Source organism: Acinonyx jubatus, chromosome E1 (genome assembly GCF_027475565.1).
Source record: "Acinonyx jubatus isolate Ajub_Pintada_27869175 chromosome E1, VMU_Ajub_asm_v1.0, whole genome shotgun sequence".
NCBI lineage: Eukaryota > Metazoa > Chordata > Mammalia > Carnivora > Felidae > Acinonyx > Acinonyx jubatus.
The window spans coordinates 2508143-2530077 of NC_069397.1; the positions used below are offsets into that span (position 1 = coordinate 2508143).

The 21935-nt window shown below is 57.0% G+C and overlaps 1 protein-coding gene and 1 long non-coding RNA gene across 14 annotated transcripts in view; one reads left to right on the forward strand and one right to left on the reverse strand.

The window, feature by feature from the left end:
• DNAH2 (dynein axonemal heavy chain 2) overlaps window positions 1-21935 on the forward strand; it is a 92842-nt gene that overhangs the window by 66156 nt on the left and 4751 nt on the right. For 9 of the 10 annotated variants that reach the window (XR_008294096.1, XM_053211994.1, XM_053211989.1 and 6 more), the window contains 19 exons: window positions 1230-1440; window positions 1676-1792; window positions 1981-2122; window positions 2896-3065; window positions 3178-3294; window positions 11761-11925; window positions 12485-12610; window positions 12782-12930; window positions 13001-13067; window positions 13217-13367; window positions 13596-13744; window positions 13937-14070; window positions 14189-14333; window positions 14509-14708; window positions 15631-15757; window positions 17333-17519; window positions 17617-17765; window positions 17919-18102; window positions 18308-18498. Coding sequence is in view for 9 of the 10 variants with exons in the window: in XM_053211994.1 (XP_053067969.1) it covers window positions 1230-1440; window positions 1676-1792; window positions 1981-2122; window positions 2896-3065; window positions 3178-3294; window positions 11761-11925; window positions 12485-12610; window positions 12782-12930; window positions 13001-13067; window positions 13217-13367; window positions 13596-13744; window positions 13937-14070; window positions 14189-14333; window positions 14509-14708; window positions 15631-15757; window positions 17333-17519; window positions 17617-17765; window positions 17919-18102; window positions 18308-18498 (2881 nt within the window). In the remaining variant the exon portion in view is untranslated. Of the gene's footprint in view, window positions 1-1229; window positions 1441-1675; window positions 1793-1980; window positions 2123-2895; window positions 3066-3177; window positions 3295-11760; window positions 11926-12484; window positions 12611-12781; window positions 12931-13000; window positions 13068-13216; window positions 13368-13595; window positions 13745-13936; window positions 14071-14188; window positions 14334-14508; window positions 14709-15630; window positions 15758-17332; window positions 17520-17616; window positions 17766-17918; window positions 18103-18307; window positions 18499-18901; window positions 18935-21935 lie in introns of those variants that run through there. The other variant, XM_053211996.1, reaches the window with a different exon arrangement.
• On the reverse strand, window positions 10081-20050 carry LOC128313422 (uncharacterized). 4 transcript variants are annotated; one of them, XR_008294111.1, is made up of 6 exons: window positions 19302-20050; window positions 14515-15396; window positions 14173-14285; window positions 13253-13987; window positions 12280-13034; window positions 10087-11906 (listed from the first exon to the last, which is right to left on the reverse strand). It is a non-coding gene; the product is annotated as an uncharacterized LOC128313422 (long non-coding RNA). The 4 variants fall into 4 exon arrangements; XR_008294110.1 differs by lacking the exon at window positions 19302-20050 and adding an exon at window positions 15957-17339; XR_008294109.1 differs by lacking the exon at window positions 19302-20050 and having other exon boundaries at window positions 10081-11906; window positions 14515-15933.

Consider the following 21935-nt stretch of genomic DNA (forward strand, 5'->3'; position numbering starts at 1 on the left):
CCAATGATATGTGTGTCGGCCCTGAATGTTTTCTAGACTTTCTACCCCCCTCAAGAATTATATATTCATTCATTAAGTCATATTGAGTATCTTTTTAGGTACCCAACGCAATAATAGTTTGCCTTGAAAGATGTAAAAGAAATGTAAAAAAAAGGCTCCCCTTATTTATTAGATTCAGTGTTTTGATCAAGGTGAAGGGCAAGCCATTTGTGAAAAGAACGGTCATCCTCAGTCATTCATTCATTCGTTCGTTCATTCCTTCCACACATATTTTTGAGCATCTGCCACGTGACACTCACTGTTCTAGGCACTTGCAGCGGTTGGCAAAGTCAAGTCCTGGCCTTCCCTTGGCGCCCAGGCTTCCAGCCTGTTTACTGTTTGCCCAGACATTATGCTAAGCCTTTGATGCACATTTCCTCGCTCGGTCCAGAAAATCATCCTGCACAGATGCTATTTTTTTTTTTTTTTTTGGTCTGTATAACGTTCAAAACTTTTTGAGTAAGCTGCTAACATTTAAAATGGGAGGCTTAGAAAAATCCGGATTTCCACGTTTTCTTTAAAAATGAGACATTTCGGGGCACCTGGGTGGTTCCGCTGGTTGAGGGCACGACTCTTGATTTCGGCTCAAGTCACGATCTCATGGTTCAAGAGATCGAGCCCTGAGTCGGGCTCTGTGCTGACAGCATGGAGCTTGCTTGGGATTCTCCCTCCCTGCCTCCCTCTCTTTCTCTCTCTCTCTCTCTCTCTCTCCCCCCCCCCCCCCCCCCCGTCCCCTGCTGGTACACGCGTGCTGTCTCTCTCTCTCTCAAAATAAATTAAAAAAAAAAAAAAATCACGCACTGTGGCAATACGGAGCCCACATTCCTTCCCACGTGGGGAAACCAGGGTGGAGATGGGTGAGAGGTGGCCACCCCCTTGGGACAGGCTTGTGTCGTCTGGTTCACTGCCGCTCCCTGCTTGCTGCGCACGGGGTTGGGGCGGGGGGGGCAGTGGGAGAGCCTCAAGTAGGGACACGGCGATGACAACAGTGTCTAACAAGCTGCTTTGACAGTGGTGCGTGGAATAAATCAGAGGGATGAGGGTCTGGAAGCAGGAAAGCCAGCTGGGAAGCTGTTAGCAGGGACTCAGGCGGGAAATGCTAAAAACCTGACTGTGGTGGCGGTGGTAACAGGCGGGAAGGGGGGGGGTGCCCAGCCTCCCCAGGCACCTTACCCTAGTCTGCGCCCCAGGTTGCTGGGAGAGAAGCGGCAGGAGCTGCTGGGCCAGGCCAACAAGCTGCGGATGGGATTGTTTAAGATCGACGAGACCAGGGAGAAGGTGGAGGTGATGTCCCTGGAGCTGGAGGAGGCCAAGAAGAAGGTGGCCGAGTTCCAGAAGCAGTGCGAGGAGTACCTGGTCATCATTGTGCAGCAGAAGCGGGAAGCAGATGAGCAGCAGAAGGTGGGGGGGGGGGGGGGGGGCGGTGTCCCTGTGCCCTGGTTCTGCCCCCCACGCACCCCACCACTAGTGACCAGGGGGCAGGGGCTGCCCGGGGCACCGTCAGCGACCGTGTCAGGGGACGCGGTGCCCCTCGCATCTTCTTTAACCTTATTTCTGATCACTATCGCTCCCCTGACACTGGCCCCCTACTCTCGCCCAGGGCGAAGACAAAACCCTGCCCCCTGTGCCTCCCTAGGCCGTGACAGCCAATAGTGAGAAGATCGCAATCGAGGAAGTCAAGTGCCAGGCACTGGCCGACAATGCCCAGAAGGATCTAGAAGAGGCGTTGCCAGCCCTGGAAGAAGCCATGCGGGTACGAAGGCCCAGGGAAGGGAATGGGACACAGCCTTCTGTGTCCTTGAAGTCCCTGGGGACGTGGGAGGAAGAGGGCATCTCGGTGGGGTCTCGTCTCCCCCCCCCCCCCCACCCCCGCCCTGTCAAGCGCCTGTCCCGCCCCCTGAGTTGCACGGCCCTGCTCCCTGAGCGAGTCCCTTTGCCCAGGCTCTGGAGTCTCTGAACAAGAAGGACATAGGAGAGATCAAGTCTTACGGACGGCCCCCCGCCCAAGTGGAGATGGTCATGCAGGCAGTCATGATTCTTCGAGGCAACGAGCCCACCTGGGCGGAGGCCAAGAGGCAGCTAGGTAAGCTAGAGACCCGAGGCGCACTCAGCGCCAGTTTGCCCCGTGCCTCTTAATCGTCTGCCGTGCGCCAGGAGCTCGGAGAGGCGGAGACGAACGAGGCATCGTACCGACGCTCCAGGGCAGGTGGAGCCTCATACGAAAGAGACGTAAAGATCAGTCAAGATTCTTTGGCTGTAAGGAACAGAAAACAGCTCCCCTTCATTTAAGCAAAAAAAAAAATAAAATAAAATAAAATAAAATAAAATAAAATAAAATAAAATAAAATTGAAGATATGGGACCATATCCCAGAATCCAAAGAAAGGCAGGAATACCTCTGGGGCCCTCAAAAGCATGAGAGTCAGAAAATGCAAAACAAGGGTCTTTGTGTTTCGTTCTCATGGTTTTCGCGGCTTTGCGCTCCCTTGGCGGAATAAAGTCTGCGGGCCCTAGTTCAGCGACCCCTGCCCTGAGGAGAATATGCAAAGAGTGGGGAAGTAATGATGTGTGTGTGTTGGGGCAGGGACTTTGGCCCAGGGCGTCTGAGGTAGGTGGCTGGTGGGAGATGGGGCTGGGAAGACTGTAGGGCGTCCTGGGGGCTTGGAGGTTCTGGGGAGGGAGGTGAGGGCCGCGGGAGGAAGTGGGGATGCGGTCAGTGTTCTGGGCTGGGGAGCCAAGCCCTGGGATGGGGGTGGGGGTGGGGGTGGGGGCAGGAACCGCGCCCAAGCAGTGGAGGTGAGGCCTGGAGGAGGAGGGTCAGGCCCTCTGGCTGAGGCCCCCGGTTTCCATCCCACAGGGGAGCAGAACTTCATCAAGTCACTGATCCACTTTGATAAAGACAATATCTCAGACAAGGTTCTGAAGAAGATCGGGGCCTACTGCGCCCAGCCCGACTTCCAGCCCGACATCATCGGCCGGGTCTCGCTGGCGGCCAAGTCCCTGTGCATGTGGGTGCGGGCCATGGAGGTGAGCGGGGGCGCGGGCGGGAAGCGGGGCGGGAGCCCCGGGCTGGGGTGGGGGGGAAGCCCCGGGCGGAGGAGGGGGCAGCGGCCGCTGCAGCCGGACTGTCTCCCCGCAGCTGTACGGGCGGCTGTACCGCGTGGTGGAGCCCAAGCGGGTCAGGATGAACGTGGCCTTGGCCCAGCTTCAGGAGAAGCAAGCCGCGCTGGCTGAGGCCCAGGAGAAGCTGTGGGAGGTGAGCCGGGCCTCGCGCCCGTCTTTCCCGTGCGGTCCCTCTCCCCAGGTCCCGGGATGCTCCGTTGCCATTGATTTCTCCCCTCCTCCCCTCTGCCTTCCAGTCCCGTCCGCCTCCTGCTCTGGGCCCTTCCAGACAGGCTGCCTCTGGCTTAGAAGCTGAGCCCCGCCCCCCCCCCCCCCCCCATGGAGGGTTACGAAGGCACGGCTGGAGCCCTTCCCTTCCCAACTCGACTCGGAGCTGGCGGGCTCTCTCGTGGGCTTTGGGGCCGGGCCCGGAGATGGGTTAAGTGATGAAATCCGGGTGGCAAATCGGTGTTTGCCAGGGCAGGGGGACAGGGCAAGAGTGTGACGCGGGGGCCGCAGGCCGGGAAGACTGTGCTTGGCTGGGGGTGGGGCTGCGCTGGAGGGAGAGGGAGTTCCTCACCGGGAGCGGGCTGGACACCCGCAAGGTGACTTCCTCCAAGACATGGGGACAAGTGGGGCGCCCCGGGGGCTCAGTCGGTTGAGCATCTGACTCTTGAGCTCGGCTCAGCTGTCCGTCAGCGGGCCCTGAGTTCAAGCCCCACGTCGAGCTCCACGCTGGGCGTAAACCCTACTTAAGAAGGACGTGCGGGTGAACGGCTCCCGCAGGCAGGGTGCAGAGTGCTGTTATCAGGAGTCCGAGAGTCTCCTCGCATATCTGGTACGTTTTCCACCCCTGCTTCGATAGGATTTCATATCCACGCGGGGCGAAATTCAGAAGGTAGAAAGAGCAGCCTGCGAGACGCCTCCCTCTCACCCCCTGCTGCCCTTCCTTGGAAACAGCCTCTCTCACAACTTCTCCTGTGTCCGCCCAGGGGCGTCCACGCTCAGATAAGGAAGTGATTTTCATTTCTGTACCTGAGCTCGTTCCATTCTGGTACCTCGTGAGCTTGTGCTGCCCTTGGACCCTGCGGGCGGTGCGCCCTGGCTTGCGTGGCCGTTCCCCTTTGTGACGGGCAGATGCATCGTTTCCAAGCTCCAGATCTGATGCGATCTTTGGCCGTATGGAGGCCTTTGAGTTTTTATACAGCCAAAGCCGGTCACACCATTTCCGGACGTTTCACCCGCCACCACGTGTGGACAGCACGCAGGTCTAATGTCCTCAGATCAGATGAGGACCCTGAGGTTTAGCGAGATGAAGGGACTTTCGAGGTGCCGGCGGAGCTGGGCTGGAGCCCACGCTGCCTGACCCCAAGCCCCGCTCGTCCCCGTCTTTACTGCCAAGTGCAGCGGCCCTCGGGGCCTCTTCCGACCCCTTCTGTGCAGAAGCAGCCAGGCCGGGCGAGGGGGCTTCTGTCCTCACGCCCTCCTTCCCTGCCCTGTCCCTGCGGCCGCCATTACCCCCCCAGCCTCTCACGGGCCGGTCACCCTTTCACCGTCTCTTTTGAGAGTGAACAATCCAGGGCTGGCGATTGGTTTGGGAAGGTTTCTCACCCCTGGATGGTTCCTATCCTGGGACAAATAATTATGTGTGACAAGTGGGGCCATGGGGTCGGCTGCCGACAGCATCATTCACCGGAGAGTGGTTGTAGAGCACCCCACGTTAGGTCTCTTGAGAGCCCCTAGCCGGTAAGAGGAAGCAGACGGGCACCCCAGCTTTGCCCTCTGCCTCTGAAAAGGCTGTGGAGTGTCAGAGGGAAACGTACCTTTCGACAGGGCAGGCCTGCCTCCCCACCCATTTGCAGGTGGCCCCGAGCCGATGCGGGGCTCCCCCACAGACCGGCCGGTACGCATCTCTGGCAGAGCCTGAGCATTTTGAAAGCATTTTGAAAACTTCCAAGTCGGAGCCAGCCGGGGGTGGGAGAGCCTGTACTCAGTGCCAGGGCCCAGCGGTTTGGAAAGTGGCCCCGAGCTCAACTACATCGCTTATCAATTCAAATCTGGAGTAAATAGTTACTTGCTGGGGACCCTGAAAATATATTTTCCCAGTTCTGACAGGCAGCAAGGGTTACAAACCACTGGCTTAGAAATTGTCTCGGGCACCTGGGTGGCTCAGTTGGTGAAGCATCTGACTCTTGACTTCAGCTCAGGCCACGATCTCCTCGTTCGTGAGATTGAGCCACGTGTCGGGCTCTGTGCTGACAACGCAGAGCCTGCTTGGGATTCTATTCTCTCTCTGCCTCTCTCTCTGTCCTTCCCCTGTACATGCCTGCTCTCTCTCTCTCTCTCTCTCTCTCTCTCTCTCTCTATCTCCATCTCCCCTACCCCCTCCCCCACTCGTGCTCTCTTTCTGTCTCTAAATAAATAAACTTAAAAAAAAAAAAAAAAAGGAATTGCCCCAGAAGGCCCTGAAATGGGCCAAAACAGAAGCCTAATCTACTGAACATTCACCTTCTTTCTCTCTCGCATCCCAGTCCTGGTCGTCACATCATCCCGAATAGCGTATCGCAGGCCGTGTGCCGAGACCGTGGGATGGCAGCCAAATGCTACAGAGTAATGACACACACAGATTCCACACATTTGACTACGACCCTGAGGGAGGGTGTTAAATTTCAAAGGTTAAGTCCCTGAGTAAACTAAAGTCCAAGTAAATTAAAATCTGAAAGCAAATCATCCTGCTTTTTCAGAGTTAAAAATCAAGAAGCCAGCATTCTCAAGTCAAAGTCCCCAAACCATCGAGTCTCTTATTCTGCTCGGTCTCAGCTGTACCCTCAGTATCTGGGGAGAATCTGTTTCCTTAAGCTGCGGCCAGGACGGGCCCTCAGTCCCTGGAAACGGATGTCATTCCTGTGGGACCTCAGAGCCTGCAGCGGCTCCAAATCCTGTCTCTTGTGAGCATCATTTGAAATTCTAAAAAGATTCAAGGGGCGCCTGCGTGGCTTAGTAGGTTAAGCATCCGACTCGATTTCAGCTCAGGTCATGATCTCAGGGTTTGTGAGTTCGAGCCCCGCATCGGGCTCTGTGTGCTGACAGTGCAGAGCCTGCTGGGGATTCTCTCTTTCCCTCTCTCTCTCTCTGCCCCTCCCCTGCTTGCACGCTTGTGCTCTTTCTCCAATAAACTTAAAAAAGAAAAAAAAAAAAAAGGCCCAGGAGTTAACATACAGGATTTACAGACAAAATTACGCTCCCAGGAAGCAACAATTCTTGTTGCTCCAGAGACCACGGTGAACACTCAGTGGTGTTTGCGGGAATGAGGACACGTGGAGAAAAGCTTGGTTTTTAGCTTCACCAGAATGGCGGTTATCTGGAAATCACGACCTGTGAGTTTATGTCAAACTGCGGAGACACCCTCCCACGATAGATTAATATGAGATACGATCCAACCAAAAAGCATTTACCGTGCCGGGGGCAGGTTGGAAGCCCACACGTGTGTATGTATTTCTTGGAGAGGGCAGTTATTGTGGCTAAAATACACGTAACTTTTGCCACTGTAAACCCACCGTTGTCCATCGTGAAGTGTGGGATTAGGGAGCATTAAGATGTCCCCCATGTTGTGAAGCCACATGGAAACCCCAAACAGAAATCCCGGCTGTGTCCTTTCAAGTATCTGACCCTCCCCCCCACCCCCACCCCCGCCGTGAACACCACGTCCCCCGCTCTGTGTCGTGACCAGGCGCGGTCACCCCACACCGCGGTGGCTCATGGTGCTGGCTGTCTTTGTGGAATTGCCGAGGCCCTACAAGAACCGCCTCATGGGCAAGGTTTTCACCTCGCCCCGTGCTTTTCCTAACTGGAAAGTCACCTCCAGCACATTCCTGAACCGAAGTTGCCGTTGCTGCTGCTGCTGAAGCTTGTGCCCCGGGGGGGGACCTGGCCAGGCACAAGTCCTCTGCCGTCAGGGTCTCAAGACGCAGCTTTTCCCTCCGGAACCCCCAAGTTGTTCCGGCATGCTCCCTTAAGGCACAGATAATACTTGCACGCCACCTGCCCTAACTGTGTCACCGGGAATCTCAGAACGGAACCCCTCCCTTGTCCCAAGGCTGTGGATGAGCCACGATTGCCTCCTTAGCCCTGAATTAAAAAAAACAAAAAACAAAAAACTGAAAAAATGAGACAGCTGCCCTAGTGCCACGCAGGCTTGGCCAAAGCCATTGAAAGCTAGAACCCATAGTACACGCGGAACGTACAGTCTTGCCGTTGAAAACCAGCAAATGTCGTCGTCCAGCCGTCAGTGCCCGGAAACTCCCCGACTTCAAGCTGGTTGGCGTGTTGGCCGCTTCTGTGCTGAGGCCACGGCGGACCTCATCCTGCGGCCACCCTCCAGCCCAAGCCCACGAGGCTGCTCTGTTTCAAGCAGTCCTGCCTCTGCAGAAACGGCCACTCACCTGTGGACGAAGCCACGGTCATCTGTCAAGGTCAGAATATCACAGCGTCGGCTTAAAGCCTTTCACCCAGGCGACAGCCAGACCACCGTAAAAACTCAGTGTGCCCAGTGGGAGCCTGTGCAAACCCTCCAAGTCAAAGCATGCGTCCATACCCCAAAGTCTGCCCTTGAGACCCCCAAGGCCCGCCCAAAGTTTCTCAGTGGGTTTCCCGGTCTGCAAATACACTCTGAAGGGATCTGCGAACTAGCAGCCTTCTGTGCCTGGGGGTTCTAAACACACTGAGACGTGAAACCAAAGGGGTTTGGCCAAAACATCACCTTCGGAGACTAGGTGGGAGGATGCGGCTGACATTGTGGGCAGGTGGGCCCACGAGGAGTGACCCCGTCGTCAGACGGACAGACTCAGTCTTGGGCGTCGCTGGGGGGCAGAGTGGAAACGGCCTGAGCTCGGTGGAGCATTCCAGCTTATTCTTTGCTGATTTCACCAGTCAGATGAGCCACGCACCTCCCTCCGGAGAAGGAGTATGTAAAGGCGTGGTGAAAGTCTTCCCACACACCAAGGAATGGCCAAGATTAAAAAAAAAAAAAAATCATAACAAAACATGGCGCCAGAAGACACAATAAACCCGGGGATGATTCATCCTACCGAGAAGCACTTACAAAGCAGATCTAATGGAAAAATTGGTGTCACCAGAGGGTAAATAAGGAAGAAATGACACCCAGAGAGCAGAAAGAGGACGGTAAGAGAAAAATCGCAGAGAACCGGGAAGAATTCTGGGAAAACGAAAAATGATCAAAGGATGGGCTGTTTGGTAGACGGTAGAGTCAAGGAATATACACAGCCACGCCAACAAGAAACCCAAACAACATACAAGAGAGATTGGAGACACGACCCAACCGATCAGAATTTCTGCAAGACAGAAGCACAGAATCCGGGGTGATAGGAAGCTATTTCACAACCGGCTCGGTGTGCGCAGCGGCCTGTCGGCCGGCCCCCAGGCGCGCACGGCACCAGCCCGGTCGTGGTCACGGAGGTGCGTGCTGTTGCACTGTTTGTGGCCTTTAGCTGTTACCGTCGACCTAGGGACGGAGCGCAGAAGGCTGTGACTTCTGAGCGGGAACGTTGTTGTCAGCCTTGACAACATAAAAATGAAAGTACAGGGGCGCCTGGGTGGCTCAGTCGGTTAAGCGTCTGACCTCAGCTCAGGTCACCATCTCACAGTTGGTGATTTCGAGCCCCGCATCGGGCTCTGTGCCCACGGCTCGGAGCCTGGAGCCTGCTTCGGATTCTGTGTCTCCCTCTCTCTCTGCCCCTCCCCCACTCGTGCTCTGTCTCTCTCTGTCTCTGTCTCTCTCTCCCTCAAAAATAAATGTTAAAAAAATTTTTTTTAATCTTAAAAGTACAGCTAAAAAAAAAACGTGGGAGCTGGGTGTCGGTGGGGGTGGGGTAAAGATTGGGCAATGCTTTTGTAGGAGATAAAGCAGGGTTTTAAGATGGTGTTCGGCGATATGAAGGTAAGGAGTTGAAGCATTCTCATGGGCAGGAACAGGGAGGAAGAAGTGTAGTCTGGAGGGGAGAGGGTCACCCCTGCGTCCATTGTAGCATAGAGGCCATAGAAATAGTTTCAAACGGACGAACCAGGAAACGGCAGTATGGAATATACCTGAGCGTGTGCAAAACGCCTCTTGCGGAATATTCAAGAAGCAGGTCGCGTTGGCTACCTCGAGGAGGGAGCAGGGTGGATGGGGGGGGGGGGGGTGGGGCAGAGAGACTTTTCATGCCCATAATTATCCCTTTTGAATTTTTAAGTCACTTATTCACAAAGCAAACCAAATAAAAAAGAGGCAGCAGTGTACAAGGACGTTCATTCCAGCATTGTTAATAATAGAACATGCTGGAAAGACACACATGTCTATCAGAAGGAGACTTGTTATATAAATTACGGCTCAGTCATTCACAAGATTATTTTGCAGCTGTTAAAGAGAATGAGGCGGCTTGACGAGAACCGATTTGGAGACAAGAAAAAAAATAAAGTACAGTAGTATGTTAGCATTTATCTTTATGAAAAAAAATTCATCCAAAGAGATACTTCCCGAGCGCCGGGCACTCTTCTAAGTGCAGGGATTTGGTGGCGAGCAAGGGCCTGCCTTCACCGTGCATGTATTTATTACCGGTGGACCCTACGCACAGACTGTGTCTGGAAAGCTATAGGAGAAACGGGCTGGGGCAGGGGTTGGGGCAGGGGCACAGGCTGGGGCAGGGCTGGGGCAGGAGTGGGAGGAAGCCAGATCCTTCACCATGTGTGTTTTTTTCCCTTCTGATGTGGATTCACTCTTTACGAAAAGACATAAAAGAGGAAAATTATGCTTTAAAAAAAGACAAAGTGGCGGTGAGGTGTGATAACGGTGTGACGATCGTGGGGGAGATGTCCTTGTTTTGTTCTAGATCTGCACCGGGACGTCTTGAGGCTTGACGCTTCATGAGTCTGTAACTTCCTCTAAGACACTTTGGCAAAGAACAGTAGATGGAATAAGACTGGCGGAATGTTAACAACTGTTGAATATATGTGGCGGGTGTAGAGGTAGTCATTATGTGATTCTTTGTCCTAGGTTTGCAACTTTCCATAATTTTTGAGTTAAAAAGATAAAAACCACAACGAGATTAATGTATGTATAAATATGCATGTATGTATTTTAAAAATAGTAGCCTAAGCATAATATTCAGAGATAGGGAGGCAGCTGCCAGAAGAAATAAAAAGAGAAATTGGTTCAAAATAATTTGCTACTGAAGAACGGGACCAGGAGTGGAAGAGGTTTTGTTATAACTCCTTTTTATCGTATTATTTAGGTCTTTAACCTTATGCATACATTTCTTGTATAAAAAATAGAAACGGTGAAGACAACACCACATGCAAAATAAGTAATGAAATCCAGAACGATCGTGGGCTGGCTGCTTCCCCACAGACACAGCTCCGCGGGAAGCCCAATTATAATCAGTGTTGCTGACGAGCCTGGACTGCGCGGGTGGTGGGGAGGCAGTCACGTGAACCTGGCGACAGGTGGCACGCAGGGAAGACCGCCGGACAGCATGGCCTCCAGCGGGTTTAAGCCCACCTGTGCCAGTGCAAGGGCGCCCCTCTCTTTCTAGACCCCCAGCTGGTGTTTCGTCCCTGAGTGGCCCGGCTGACTCACCCCTTCAGAGTGACCCCTTCTTTCCCTGGATGTTAATACCTTCTAACATCACTACCCAGGCTTGACCTGGAAGGCGTGCTGTCACCCGAAGGTGACATTTGGGACCTCCACTTTGCCTTTTTTTTTTTTTTTAACGTTTATTTATTGTTAAGAAAGAGAGCATGAGCAGGGGAGGGGCAGAGAGCAAGGGAGACACAGAATCCGAAGCAGGTTCCAGGCTCTGAGCCATCAGCACAGAGCGTGACATGGGGCTCGAACCCCTGAACCGCGAGATCATGACCTGAGCTGAACCCGGATGCTTAACCGACTGAGCCACGCAGCTGCCCTGGGTGCTCTTGCTTTAAAGACAGTTTCTTGGGGAGTTAATCTATTGCGTTTCCAGGGTCTTTTGGAGGTCAACCTCAGTGGTTGGGCCCATGTCCTGCGCCCTGTGCCCTCCTTCCCACAGCCCAGATGAGGCCCGGTCAGGGGCACCAGGCCAGCACGTGAACTCTGCACAGTTGGATCCCCATCCCTGTGTGGGTCCCTGCACCTGGGCCTTTGCCCCGAATGGAGTCCCTCTTCCTCTCTCCAACAGTTTCTAGATTTTTCTTTCTCTCTCGAGGTCCTGCCTTCGGGCCATGCCACACTGGCGTGGGGGTGGCAGTCGTTTCTGTGCCCTCTGATCCTCTCTTGCCAGTGGGACTCATGTGGCTTATTATGCTCCAAGGGGACTGTCTTCCTACCCGGCCTTGAGTTTCATGACAAGAAGTTTCCCGGCCCAAGAAAAGAGTGGTGGAGGGGAAGGGAAAGAAGACTTCACGTCACCACACATATTTTGTCTTGTTTTCTGTCTGCGACAGCCCTACGGGGTAGGGGTTAGCATCGTCACATGGCACACCGGGCCACGGAGGCTCCAAGGCCTTGGAACGGCAGATGGGCCACCGGAATCCCGAGCAGCGCGGCCACAAGAGTGGCGTTTGAGCCGTTCGCTCTGGTCCCTCCCAGGTGGCCGAGAAGCTAGAGATGCTGAAGAAGCAGTACGACGAGAAGCTGGCCCAGAAGGAGGAGCTCCGCAAGAAGTCCGAGGACATGGAAACGAAGCTGGAGCGAGCGGGCTTGCTGGTGTCAGGGCTGGCCAGCGAGAAGGCGCGCTGGGAGGAGACGGTCAAGGTGAGCTCTGGGGGCCCCGCCCGGCTCTCCTCCCTGCCCGCCAGGTCCCAGAGCTCCACCCCCTGTCGGCTGAGGGACACTCGGGGGACATGGGGACCCCCGGGTGCAGGGACATCCAGGAACGGGGGACGGGAGTTCTCCCCCCTCCTATATGGTGCGAGCAGCGCAAAGCGAGTCTGTGCCATTGGGAGGCGGCTCCCGTGTTTGCACAGGCCTGGGGAGCGAGCGCCAGGGCCTTTGCTGTAGCCCACGGACTTGATGACTTTACAGAAACATTCCCCCCCCCCCCCCCACCGCGTCCTGTCTCCGCCTTTATGGAGCCCCTGGCTTCAGGAAAGGGTTAGGCCTTATCACCAGAATGTAAACAGGATCACTGTGAAAGACGGCGACTCCGAAGGGATTAGAACCAGGTTGGACTCCTCAGGGCCGAAGGTTTAGGACAAAGCGCCTCTTTGATGGAGCCAGTGTCGGTTGTGGGGGGGGGGGGGGGGAGAGCCAGCGCTCCCCAGTGCCTGGGGCCCTCCTTACATCCCCTGCCCGCCCCCCGCCCCCCACCCAGGGCCTGGAGGAGGATCTGGGCTACCTGGTAGGTGACTGTCTCCTGGCTGCCGCCTTCCTGTCCTACATGGGCCCCTTCCTGACCAACTACCGGGATGAGATCGTCACCCAGATATGGATCAGGAAGGTGAGGCAGGGCTCAGGTCCTCGTGAGCTCTTGGGCTCTAAGACCAGGGCTGCGGGGAGGACGGAGAGACACCCGGCAGGGGCCGGGGATGGGGGGGGGGGGGCAGGGGCCCCGGGGCGGGGAGCGGGGCTCGGGTCTCCAGGCTGACGTCCGGGGCTCTTCCCCGCCCAGATCTGGGAGCTGGAGGTGCCGTGCTCACCGCGCTTCACCTTCGATAACTTCCTGTCCAATCCTACCAAAGTTCGAGACTGGAACATCCAAGGGTTGCCCTCGGATGCCTTTTCCACAGAGAATGGCATCATCGTCACCCGAGGCAACAGGTAAGGAGGCTGCCGGGAGCGGGGGCGGGGAAGGGCGGAGCCTGTCTTCTGACTGACCACCCTCCTTCAGGTGGGCACTGATGATTGACCCTCAGGCCCAGGCCCTGAAGTGGATCAAGAACATGGAAGGAAACCAGGTAAAGGCTGGCGGGAGGGGCAGGGCGGGGGCTGCTCTTGGGCCCCTGGCGTCTCTTCCCAAGCCTGCCTCTTCCTGAGGCCCGACTCGGAGTCAGATTTTACTTTGGGCCCCTCAGCGTGTCTCCCATCTCTTTCCCTTGCTCTCTAGGGCCTCCAGATTATCGACCTGCAGATGAGCAATTACCTTCAAATTCTAGAAAAGGCCATCCAGTTTGGATACCCAGTGCTGCTCCAGAACGTTCAGGAGTATCTGGACCCCACACTTAACCCTGTGCTCAACAAATCTGTAGCTCGAATCGGTGAGGGTCCAGGCTTCCTATGGGGTTGGGCTGGGGGACAAATCCTAGAGACCAGCCAGCTGGGCCACGAGGTGAGGGGTTGGGGGGGAGGGCCGGCCCTCAGACTGTGGCCCTCCGCTCACACAGCCCCGGGCTGGGCATTAGGGCCGCTGGATGTGGGCTGGGGGCTGGGCCAGCCCACAGCTGGTCACCAGGGCTCCTTTGCCCTTGACCCTGGCCCGGCTGCAGGCGGCCGGCTGCTGATGCGCATTGCAGACAAGGAGGTGGAGTACAACAGCAACTTCCGTTTCTACATCACCACCAAGCTCTCCAACCCCCACTACAGCCCTGAGACCTCGGCCAAGACCACCATCGTCAACTTTGCTGTCAAGGAACAGGTGGGGGCGGGGGCTGCAGCCTGGACCCAGCTAGCGAGGAGCAGGAAGCACCCGGAGAGTCCAGTCGGCAGGGTGGAGACAAAGGCCCCCTGCGCTGGGCGGCAGGGGACGAGGTGGGGGGAGGCGTGACTGGGTGCCAGGGGTGTGCCGTCACCAGAGCGCCAGTCCCACCGCGTGTCCCCGTGCTCCCAGGGCCTGGAGGCTCAGCTGCTGGGCATCGTGGTCCGGAAGGAGCGGCCGGAGCTGGAGGAACAGAAGGATTCACTGGTCATCAACATCGCTGCCGGCAAGAGGAAGCTCAAGGAGCTGGAGGATGAGATCCTTCGGTGAGAGTGCACCCGCCGCTGGCACCCACCGCCCAGCCCAGCCAGAATCCTGGGTGTGGGCGGGCTGGGGCGCGAGGACTCCCCACCTCCCCACCCGCCTACCTGCGCTTCCCTTCAGGCTGCTGAATGAGGCCACGGGCTCCCTGCTCGACGACGTGCAGCTGGTGAACACCCTTCATACCTCCAAGATGACCGCCACCGAGGTGACCGAGCAGCTGGAGACCAGCGAGACCACAGAGATCAACATCGACTTGGCCCGCGAGGTGAGCCTCGCCCCTTGCTCTGCGCCCAGCCCCGTGGCCACCGCCCCCCACCCCCCGCAATTCCACTCCCGCCAGCACCGTGGCCGCTTCCCCCCCTACCCCTGCCCTGACTCTGTCCCCACCCAGCCCCGTGGCCGCTCCCCCGCCACCCTGCCCTGACTCTGCCCCTCCATAGGCTTACCGCCCGTGTGCCCAGAGGGCGTCGGTTCTGTTCTTCGTGCTCAACGACATGGGCCGCATCGACCCCATGTACCAGTTCTCGCTGGACGCCTACATCAACCTCTTCGTCCTCAGCATCGACAAGAGCCACCGCAGCAACAAGCTGGAGGACCGCATCGACTACCTGAACGAGTACCACACCTACGCCGTGTACAGGTGTGCGCCCCGCGCCTCCGGAGCCCCCCACCTCCCCCGCATCTGCCAGGATGCTCCCGCGCCAGTGCTGCCCGGCGCCACGGCCACTGGCCTGGCCCCTGCTCCCCGTGGGGACAGAGCACGAGCTCCTTGAGCCGTGCTCGTATCTGCTAGGGTCCACGCTGCCGGCGCATCTCCAGTGGCCACGTGCCCCGCAAGCACTGGGAATCTCGGTGAAATCCAGATCCACATCCAGCAGGCTGGGGCGGGGCCTGGTCCCGGGTAGGGGGCCGGTGGGGGACCACACTCTTTGTCCTCCTGCTTCCTTCAGGGTCCTCGCCCCTGACCAGCACCCACACCCTCCTCCCGGCCACCCAGGCCTTGAGCCCCGCGGGTTCACTTGTGAATCTTTCTGCAGACTGTCCCTGCTTGGCTCCCCATGGCTGCTCCAAGGCCCGTTAGCTTATGCTCCAGCTCTCCCGGGAGTCCTCCCTGCTCCTCCTCTTCCACGCCTGCACTGGGCGGCTCCTCTCAGAAACTGTCCAGTGGGGGCCCCCTGCCCTGCCTGCCATCCCTCGGAGGCCCGGCCACCCCGTACAGGACCCATCACATCACCGCTTAATCGATGGGCTCTCTGTCTGTCCTCCCTCTTCAGCTGACTTCCTCCAGGACAGAGGCTGGGGCTCAGAGATGACTCTGCCTTTAGGACCTGCACAGAGTAGGGGTCAAATCGATGCTGCGTGTTGTTTAATGGAAATGAATGACTGGTTTCACCAGTGAGCTCTCTAGGTCCCTGAGGGCTTGGCCGTTGACAAAAGGTTTGGGCTAGAGGCCGATTCAGGCCCTTCTTGTGCGTGAGGCTCCGCGATTGTAGGACCTGCACTCAGTAACCATTCACGTTGTGCTTCCTGTCCCCTCCGCCCTCCGGGTGCCCGTCTCTCAGGTACACCTGCCGCACCCTTTTTGAGCGCCACAAGCTACTATTCAGTTTCCAGATGTGTGCCAAAATCCTGGAGACCTCTGGCAAGCTCAACATGGACGAGTACAACTTCTTTCTCCGCGGGGGTGTGGTGAGTCAGTCAGAGGCGTCAAGGTTGGGGATGGGGACATGTATGACCAGGACTCCGGGCCGGACCGTCAGGCCCAAGGCTCCAGCGAGCAAGCCAAGGAAAAGTGCCAGGAGCAGGTGTGTCCGGCTCCCTGGGGATGCGGGGGGGGGGGGGGGGGAAACCTCTCACATTACAGGTGAGGATTTGGGGCCCCTCTTACCTGTGACCCACTGACAGATGTGGCCTCTTGCCTCTTTCACTGCTGCTCAAGCCCCTCCTTTCCCGGCCTGGGTTCCATGGTCACCGTTACATGCTCCCCCCCCCCCCCCCCCCGCACAGGCACCCTCAGCGCCCAGTCCCGTATTGCTTTTGCTTGGCGAAACCACCACTCTGGCTGGATCTTGCTCTCCTGTTCCTGTGTGGCCCAGGAGGCTGGGCCTAGGTGGAGAAAAACACTCCCACACCGAATGGACTCCCTTTAAATCCATTAGGCCCTTAAAACTGACAGACAGAGGTGCCTGGGTGGCTCAGTCAGTTAAGCATCCGACTTCGGCTCAGGTCATGATCTCACGGTCTGTGGGTTCGAGCCCCGCGTCGGGCTCTGTGCTGACAGCTTGGAGCCTGCAGCCTGCTTCGGATTCTGGGTCTCCTTCTCTCTCTGCCCCTCCTCTGCTCATACTCTCTCTCTCTCTCTCTCTCAAAAATGAATAAACTTTAAAAACAAACTTAAAAACACCTGCTAGACAGTGACACCACGTTTCCTGGGCTGGCCTCTCTCCACCCTCCTGGACAATGCCGGACACTTCTCTCCTCATCCGGGTTACCAATAACTAAGAGCCTCCCACTGCTCCCCACCCCCAGTCTGTCAGCATGCCCACCTCCCTGGTGTCACCTCCCATGGCCTGCCCTGCCCCCCCCCCCCCCAGGGCTCCTGCATTCGCTGTCCCTTCTGCCACAGGTGCGCCCGCAGCTCCCACTCACCAACTTTAACGCTGGACTCAGATTGCGCCTCCCCGAGACCTCCTTGACTTTCCTATTCAATACTTCAAACCACCCCCAGAACTCCCAATCTTTTGTATGCTCTTCAGCTCATTCTACTCTGGCGCGACCTTGCCATCTTTACCTGGCACTGGATAACTTAATTGTTTATGTCTTTGGCTCATCGTCTGCCCTCCCGTGTTGGAAAATAAGCCCCTCAGGGGCAGAGATATGTGCCCTTTATATTCAGCGCCGCATCCCAGTGCTCAGAACACACAGTGGGTGAGCAGTGAGTATTTGCTGAAGAGGGTGAGGAAGGGAAGGGGCCTTTCTGCAGGGCGAGGTCATTAGGGCGAGAGACAGTGTCACCAGGAAGCCAGCAGAGGGCGCCAGCTCCCCAAATTTGCACCAAGAGGTGTGGGCTCGGTGCCGGGGAGACCCTGCCCCGTCCCCCCTACCCCCCCTCCAACTGACTTCCCCAGTCCAGGCAGAGCCCAGTGCCTCTGGGACTCCCATAGTCCTTTCCTCGTGGTGCCCGATGCAGGGTCTCGGCTGCCTCATCATTAAATGCTTTGGAGGGGTTCCGGTCAGTCCCCTTCCTCCTCTCTCCTTGCCCAGGTCCTGGATCGCGAGGGCCAGATGGATAACCCGTGTACGAGCTGGCTCGCCGACGCCTACTGGGACAACATCACAGAGCTGGACAAACTGACCAACTTCCACGGGCTCATGAACTCCTTCGAGCAATACCCTCGTGACTGGCACCTGTGGTATACCAGCGCCACCCCGGAGAAGGCCATGCTGCCAGGTGCCCCCTCCCCGCCGGGCCCTTCCCCTTGTTCCCTGTCCCTGTCCCCGTCCCCTCCGAGCGAGCGTCTGCTTCCCGCGGCCCTCTCCGTCCCCAGGCGAGTGGGAAAACGCCTGCAATGAGATGCAGCGAATGCTGATCGTGCGCTCCCTGCGCCAGGACCGGGTGGCCTTCTGTGTCGCCTCGTTCATCGTCTCCAACCTCGGCTCCCGCTTCGTGGAGCCGCCCGTGCTCAACATGAAACTGGTCAGTGGCTTGGTTTCCTCCTTGCCCCCCCCCGCACCCCCGGTCCTTCCTGCCTCGCTCTGCGGTGCCCCCAACCTCTGCTCTTGGGCAGTCCCCGCTCCCCCGACCCCGCCCCGCCTCACGTGGCCTTCTCACACCCCGCGCTTCTGGCAGGTTCTGGAGGATTCGACCCCACGCACCCCGCTGGTGTTCATCCTGTCTCCCGGTGTGGACCCCTCCGGCGCCCTGCTCCAGCTGGCGGAGCACATGGGCATGGCCCAGCGTTTCCACGCCCTGTCCCTGGGCCAGGGCCAGGCCCCCATTGCCGCCCGGCTCCTGCGAGAGGGGGTCCTTCAGGGTCAGTGTCCCGTCCTGCTCCCCCACCCCCGTCCCTGGTGCGCGTCTTACTCCCCGGAAGCCCCGGCCTCCGTCACGCTACCGTGACCGCAGCCCCCACTTCTCCAGAGGACCCCTTCCCCCGACACGCGCGGAATCGGGGGCGACGCGTGGGGACACGCGGGGCTCGGGGAAGGGCTCCCACTGAATCCAGTGCCCCCTTGCAGGACACTGGGTGTTCCTAGCTAACTGCCACCTGTCGCTGTCTTGGATGCCCAACCTGGACAAGCTGGTAGAGCGGCTGCAGGTGGAAGAACCTCACCCTTCCTTCCGCCTCTGGCTCAGCTCCAGCCCCCACCCGGACTTCCCCATCTCCGTCCTGCAGGCCGCCATCAAGATGACCACGGAACCGCCAAAGGTATGGCACCGGCCGCGCTGCTGGCCCGGCTCTCTTGCGGCCGCGCCGGCGGGAGGCCCGCCCTCACAGCTGCCTGGCCTTCGGGCTCTGCTCCCCTCTCGAGAGACCCCCCACCTCGCCTCTTCCCTCCGTGCGCCAGGCTCTTAGCACAGAGCGGTAATCTCTAACACCGTAGCCGCTTACCCGTGCCCGGCATCGTCCCTGTACCAAATTCGTTTAGAACACACACACCCTATCAGGTAGGTACCGTCGCCCCCATTTTACAGAGAGGAAACTGAGGCACAGAGGGTAAACGGCTGGTCCACAGGACCTTCCTGCCTCCCGGCATTTCCTCCCACCTCTCCCCAGTGCCCCGAGCTCCCGGCCCTTCTCCCTCCAGCTCTGCTGAAATGTTCTTCTCCAGCACGGAGGTCACCACTGAATGCAGCCACACCGATCACGTTCCTGTGTCCCCCCCCGTCCACCTCTGCTTACGCCACTCGAGTAGCTTTTCGGTGCTTTTAGTCAAGACGGAAACCCTTGCTGACCGGCCTGTGAGCCCCCCTCCCCCCACCCTGTGCCTCTGGGCCCCACCCACCCCTTCTCCCTTCCCTCTCTTCGCTCCACCCTCAATTCTTAAAATATCTTGTTCCTCTTCCTCCAGACTCGGCACCGTCCTGCCCCAAGGCTTCCGCACAAGCTGCCGGGCACCCCCACCCCCACCCCGCCGCCCCCTCCTTCGCCCCTTCAGGCCTCGGCCCTCCTCGTTGAGCTCAGCATCCCAGTGAAACACTCTCATAGAACCTTCCTGCTGGTCCTTTTACCGTGTGAGTTTGGTTCTGACGAATGCCTGCTGTCTTCTCTAGACTGGAAACTCCGCGAGGCCAGAGGACACATCTTTTGTCTCTCTCTGTCTCTCTCTCTCTCTCTCTTGCTCACCTTGTGACTAGCACCTGTACATAATAGGTACTCAACCAGTAAGTCTGGACACACGTCTTTCATCATGTAGATCCTCCTCGCCTGCCTTGGGGCAGTTGACACAGTGAACTGTCCCCCCACCCTTTCCCTGACACGCGCTTGGGGTTCTCCCTCTGTCTCCCGCCACATCACTTATCACGCCTGTGTTTCCTTTTCCTCTTGGCCTCTGATCGTATCTCCAGGCTTGGTCCTTGACCTCCAGCTTGGCTCATTCTCCGTTTCCCCCTTTCACAACTCGATGGAGAAATTGCCCTCTTCCTGATCCTGCCCAGTCCTTGTCTCTGGCCCCGGGAAGCAAACGCACTCCCGGGTCTGAATTCCATCTGGCAACGAGGCGTTCCCTCCTGGCACGCCAGAACCATAAATCCCGTACTCTCGGAGCAAGTGGCCAGCCCGCCACCGCAGACGATCTCCTCGGCCCAGTTCTGTTAGCGGCGCCTCCGTTTTTCGAAGAACCTCCTTTTGCTTTCCAAGAAAGGTGTATGCCTTGGTGGCTAGAGGGCCCTCTGTTGGCCGAGCGCCCCGTGAGGGGCACAGGTGTGTCAGAGCAGAGGCAGGTGCCACTTCTGGCCGCATAAGAAGGTGGAGGCCACCTGGAATCTGGGGGCGGCCTGGGAGGCGGGGGGGGGGGGGGGGGGGGTTGGGGAGGGGGGAGGGGAGGCTCGCCCTGGCTCCACCCGGGGGAGATTTGTCCTCACCACCCGGGGTCTGCAGAACCTCTGGGCGTGAGCCAGAGCTTCAGGGAAGGCCGAACATTCACGGCATACTTGTTTGCAACAGGATTTCCCTCGGTAGCGAAGAGGGCACTATTTTTAAACGTTTTACTTGGAAATCATTGGAAACTTACGCAAGAGTTGTAAGAACAAGACTACGCTAGGGTTCCTGGCTGGCTCCGTTGGCAGAGAGTATGACCCTTGATCTCAGGGTGTTGAGTTCAAGCCCCACATTGGGCCTGGAGCCTACTTAAAACAAACAAACAAACAAACAAACAAACAAACAAAAACAGAAGAAGAAGAACACAAACACTATGTCCTCACAGCCTCACACCCGTGGACTCGTTACCCAGACTCTTCCATTGTTAACATTTTGCCTCACCGGCCTTATCATTTGATCTCTCTCTGCGTCTCCACGCACACATGCTTTCTCCGAACGCCGAGAGTAAACTGGGAAAGACATCATGGTCTTTTCCCACTAATACTTCAGTGTATTTTGGCATAAAGGGCTCAATCCTGAGAAGGATTTTTATTTTTTTTCAATACACACTACAGCACAGCTGTCCAACCTCAATAAACGGATAGAGCGTTTGAACCCCATCTATTATATATTCCAATTGTGGTAAAGGACCCGGTCATGTCCTTTTTAAAATTCTCCCCCAGCACAGGATCTGTTCTAGGTCAGGTATTGCAACTTTGTTGTCCTGTGAAAGAGGCCAGTGTTTGCATCGGGATACACGAAAGCAGCCCCAATAGTCAAGGGGACGGTGGCTCATTCGAGTCTTACAAGTAAGAAGGTCCCCATGACCACAGCCCCCAGTCGCCGGTTTGGGTGCGATTCCGGAGTGGTATTCTTGGTTGGATCACTGCCTGCCTTCTAGTCCTTTCCTTTTCATTAAATATTAAGCAGATACAAAAGAATATAAAATACAAGAGGGGGTGCCTGGGTGGCTCGGTGCGTTGAGCGTCCGACTCTTGATTTCAGTTCTGATCACGATCCCAGAGTCAAGGGATCAAGCCCCGCATCAGGCTCCGTGCTGAGTGTAGGGCCTGCTTGGGATTCTCTCTCTCCCTCCCTCCCTGCCTCCCTCCACTCCTCTCCCCTACACCTGTTTGCACCCTCTCTCTCTCAAAAAAAATTCTAAAATATATGCAAAGATCTAAAGGATCCCCATTCATTTTTAAAAACATTTTAAACATCTTTATTTAGTTTTGAGAGACAGAGCGTGAGCGGGGCAGGGGCAGAGAGAAGAGAGAGAGGGAGACACAGGATCTGAAGCAGGCTCCGAGCTGTCAGCACAGAGCCCGACAGAGCCCCACGTGGGGCTTGAACCCAGCAACTATGAGATCCTGACCTGAGCCGAAGTCGGATGCTCAACCGACTGAGCCACCCAGGCGCCCCCATGGATCCCAACTCACTACACACCTGTGTGCCCATCTTCCTGTGTAAGAAAGATGATTCCCATTCCCACCGCCCTCCCCACTCGGCTGCAGCCACTTTTCTCAAGGTGCGTCTGGCTAACACACACATTCATCTGCGCCTTGCCTCTTTCATTCAGCGCTGGGTACTTGACATTGATTCACACTGCTTATGTTTCACGGTTCCTCATATGCTCCACAACCTAATCCTTCGTCCGCTTTGTGTTTTGCGGGTTGTCTTTCCCCTCCCCCTCTTGTTAACTATTATTATTGGTGAATAGAGACCCTTAATTTGTATGAGATGGAATTTAGCTCTTCTCTTCTTTATGGCTTGTGCTCCTAGGTCTC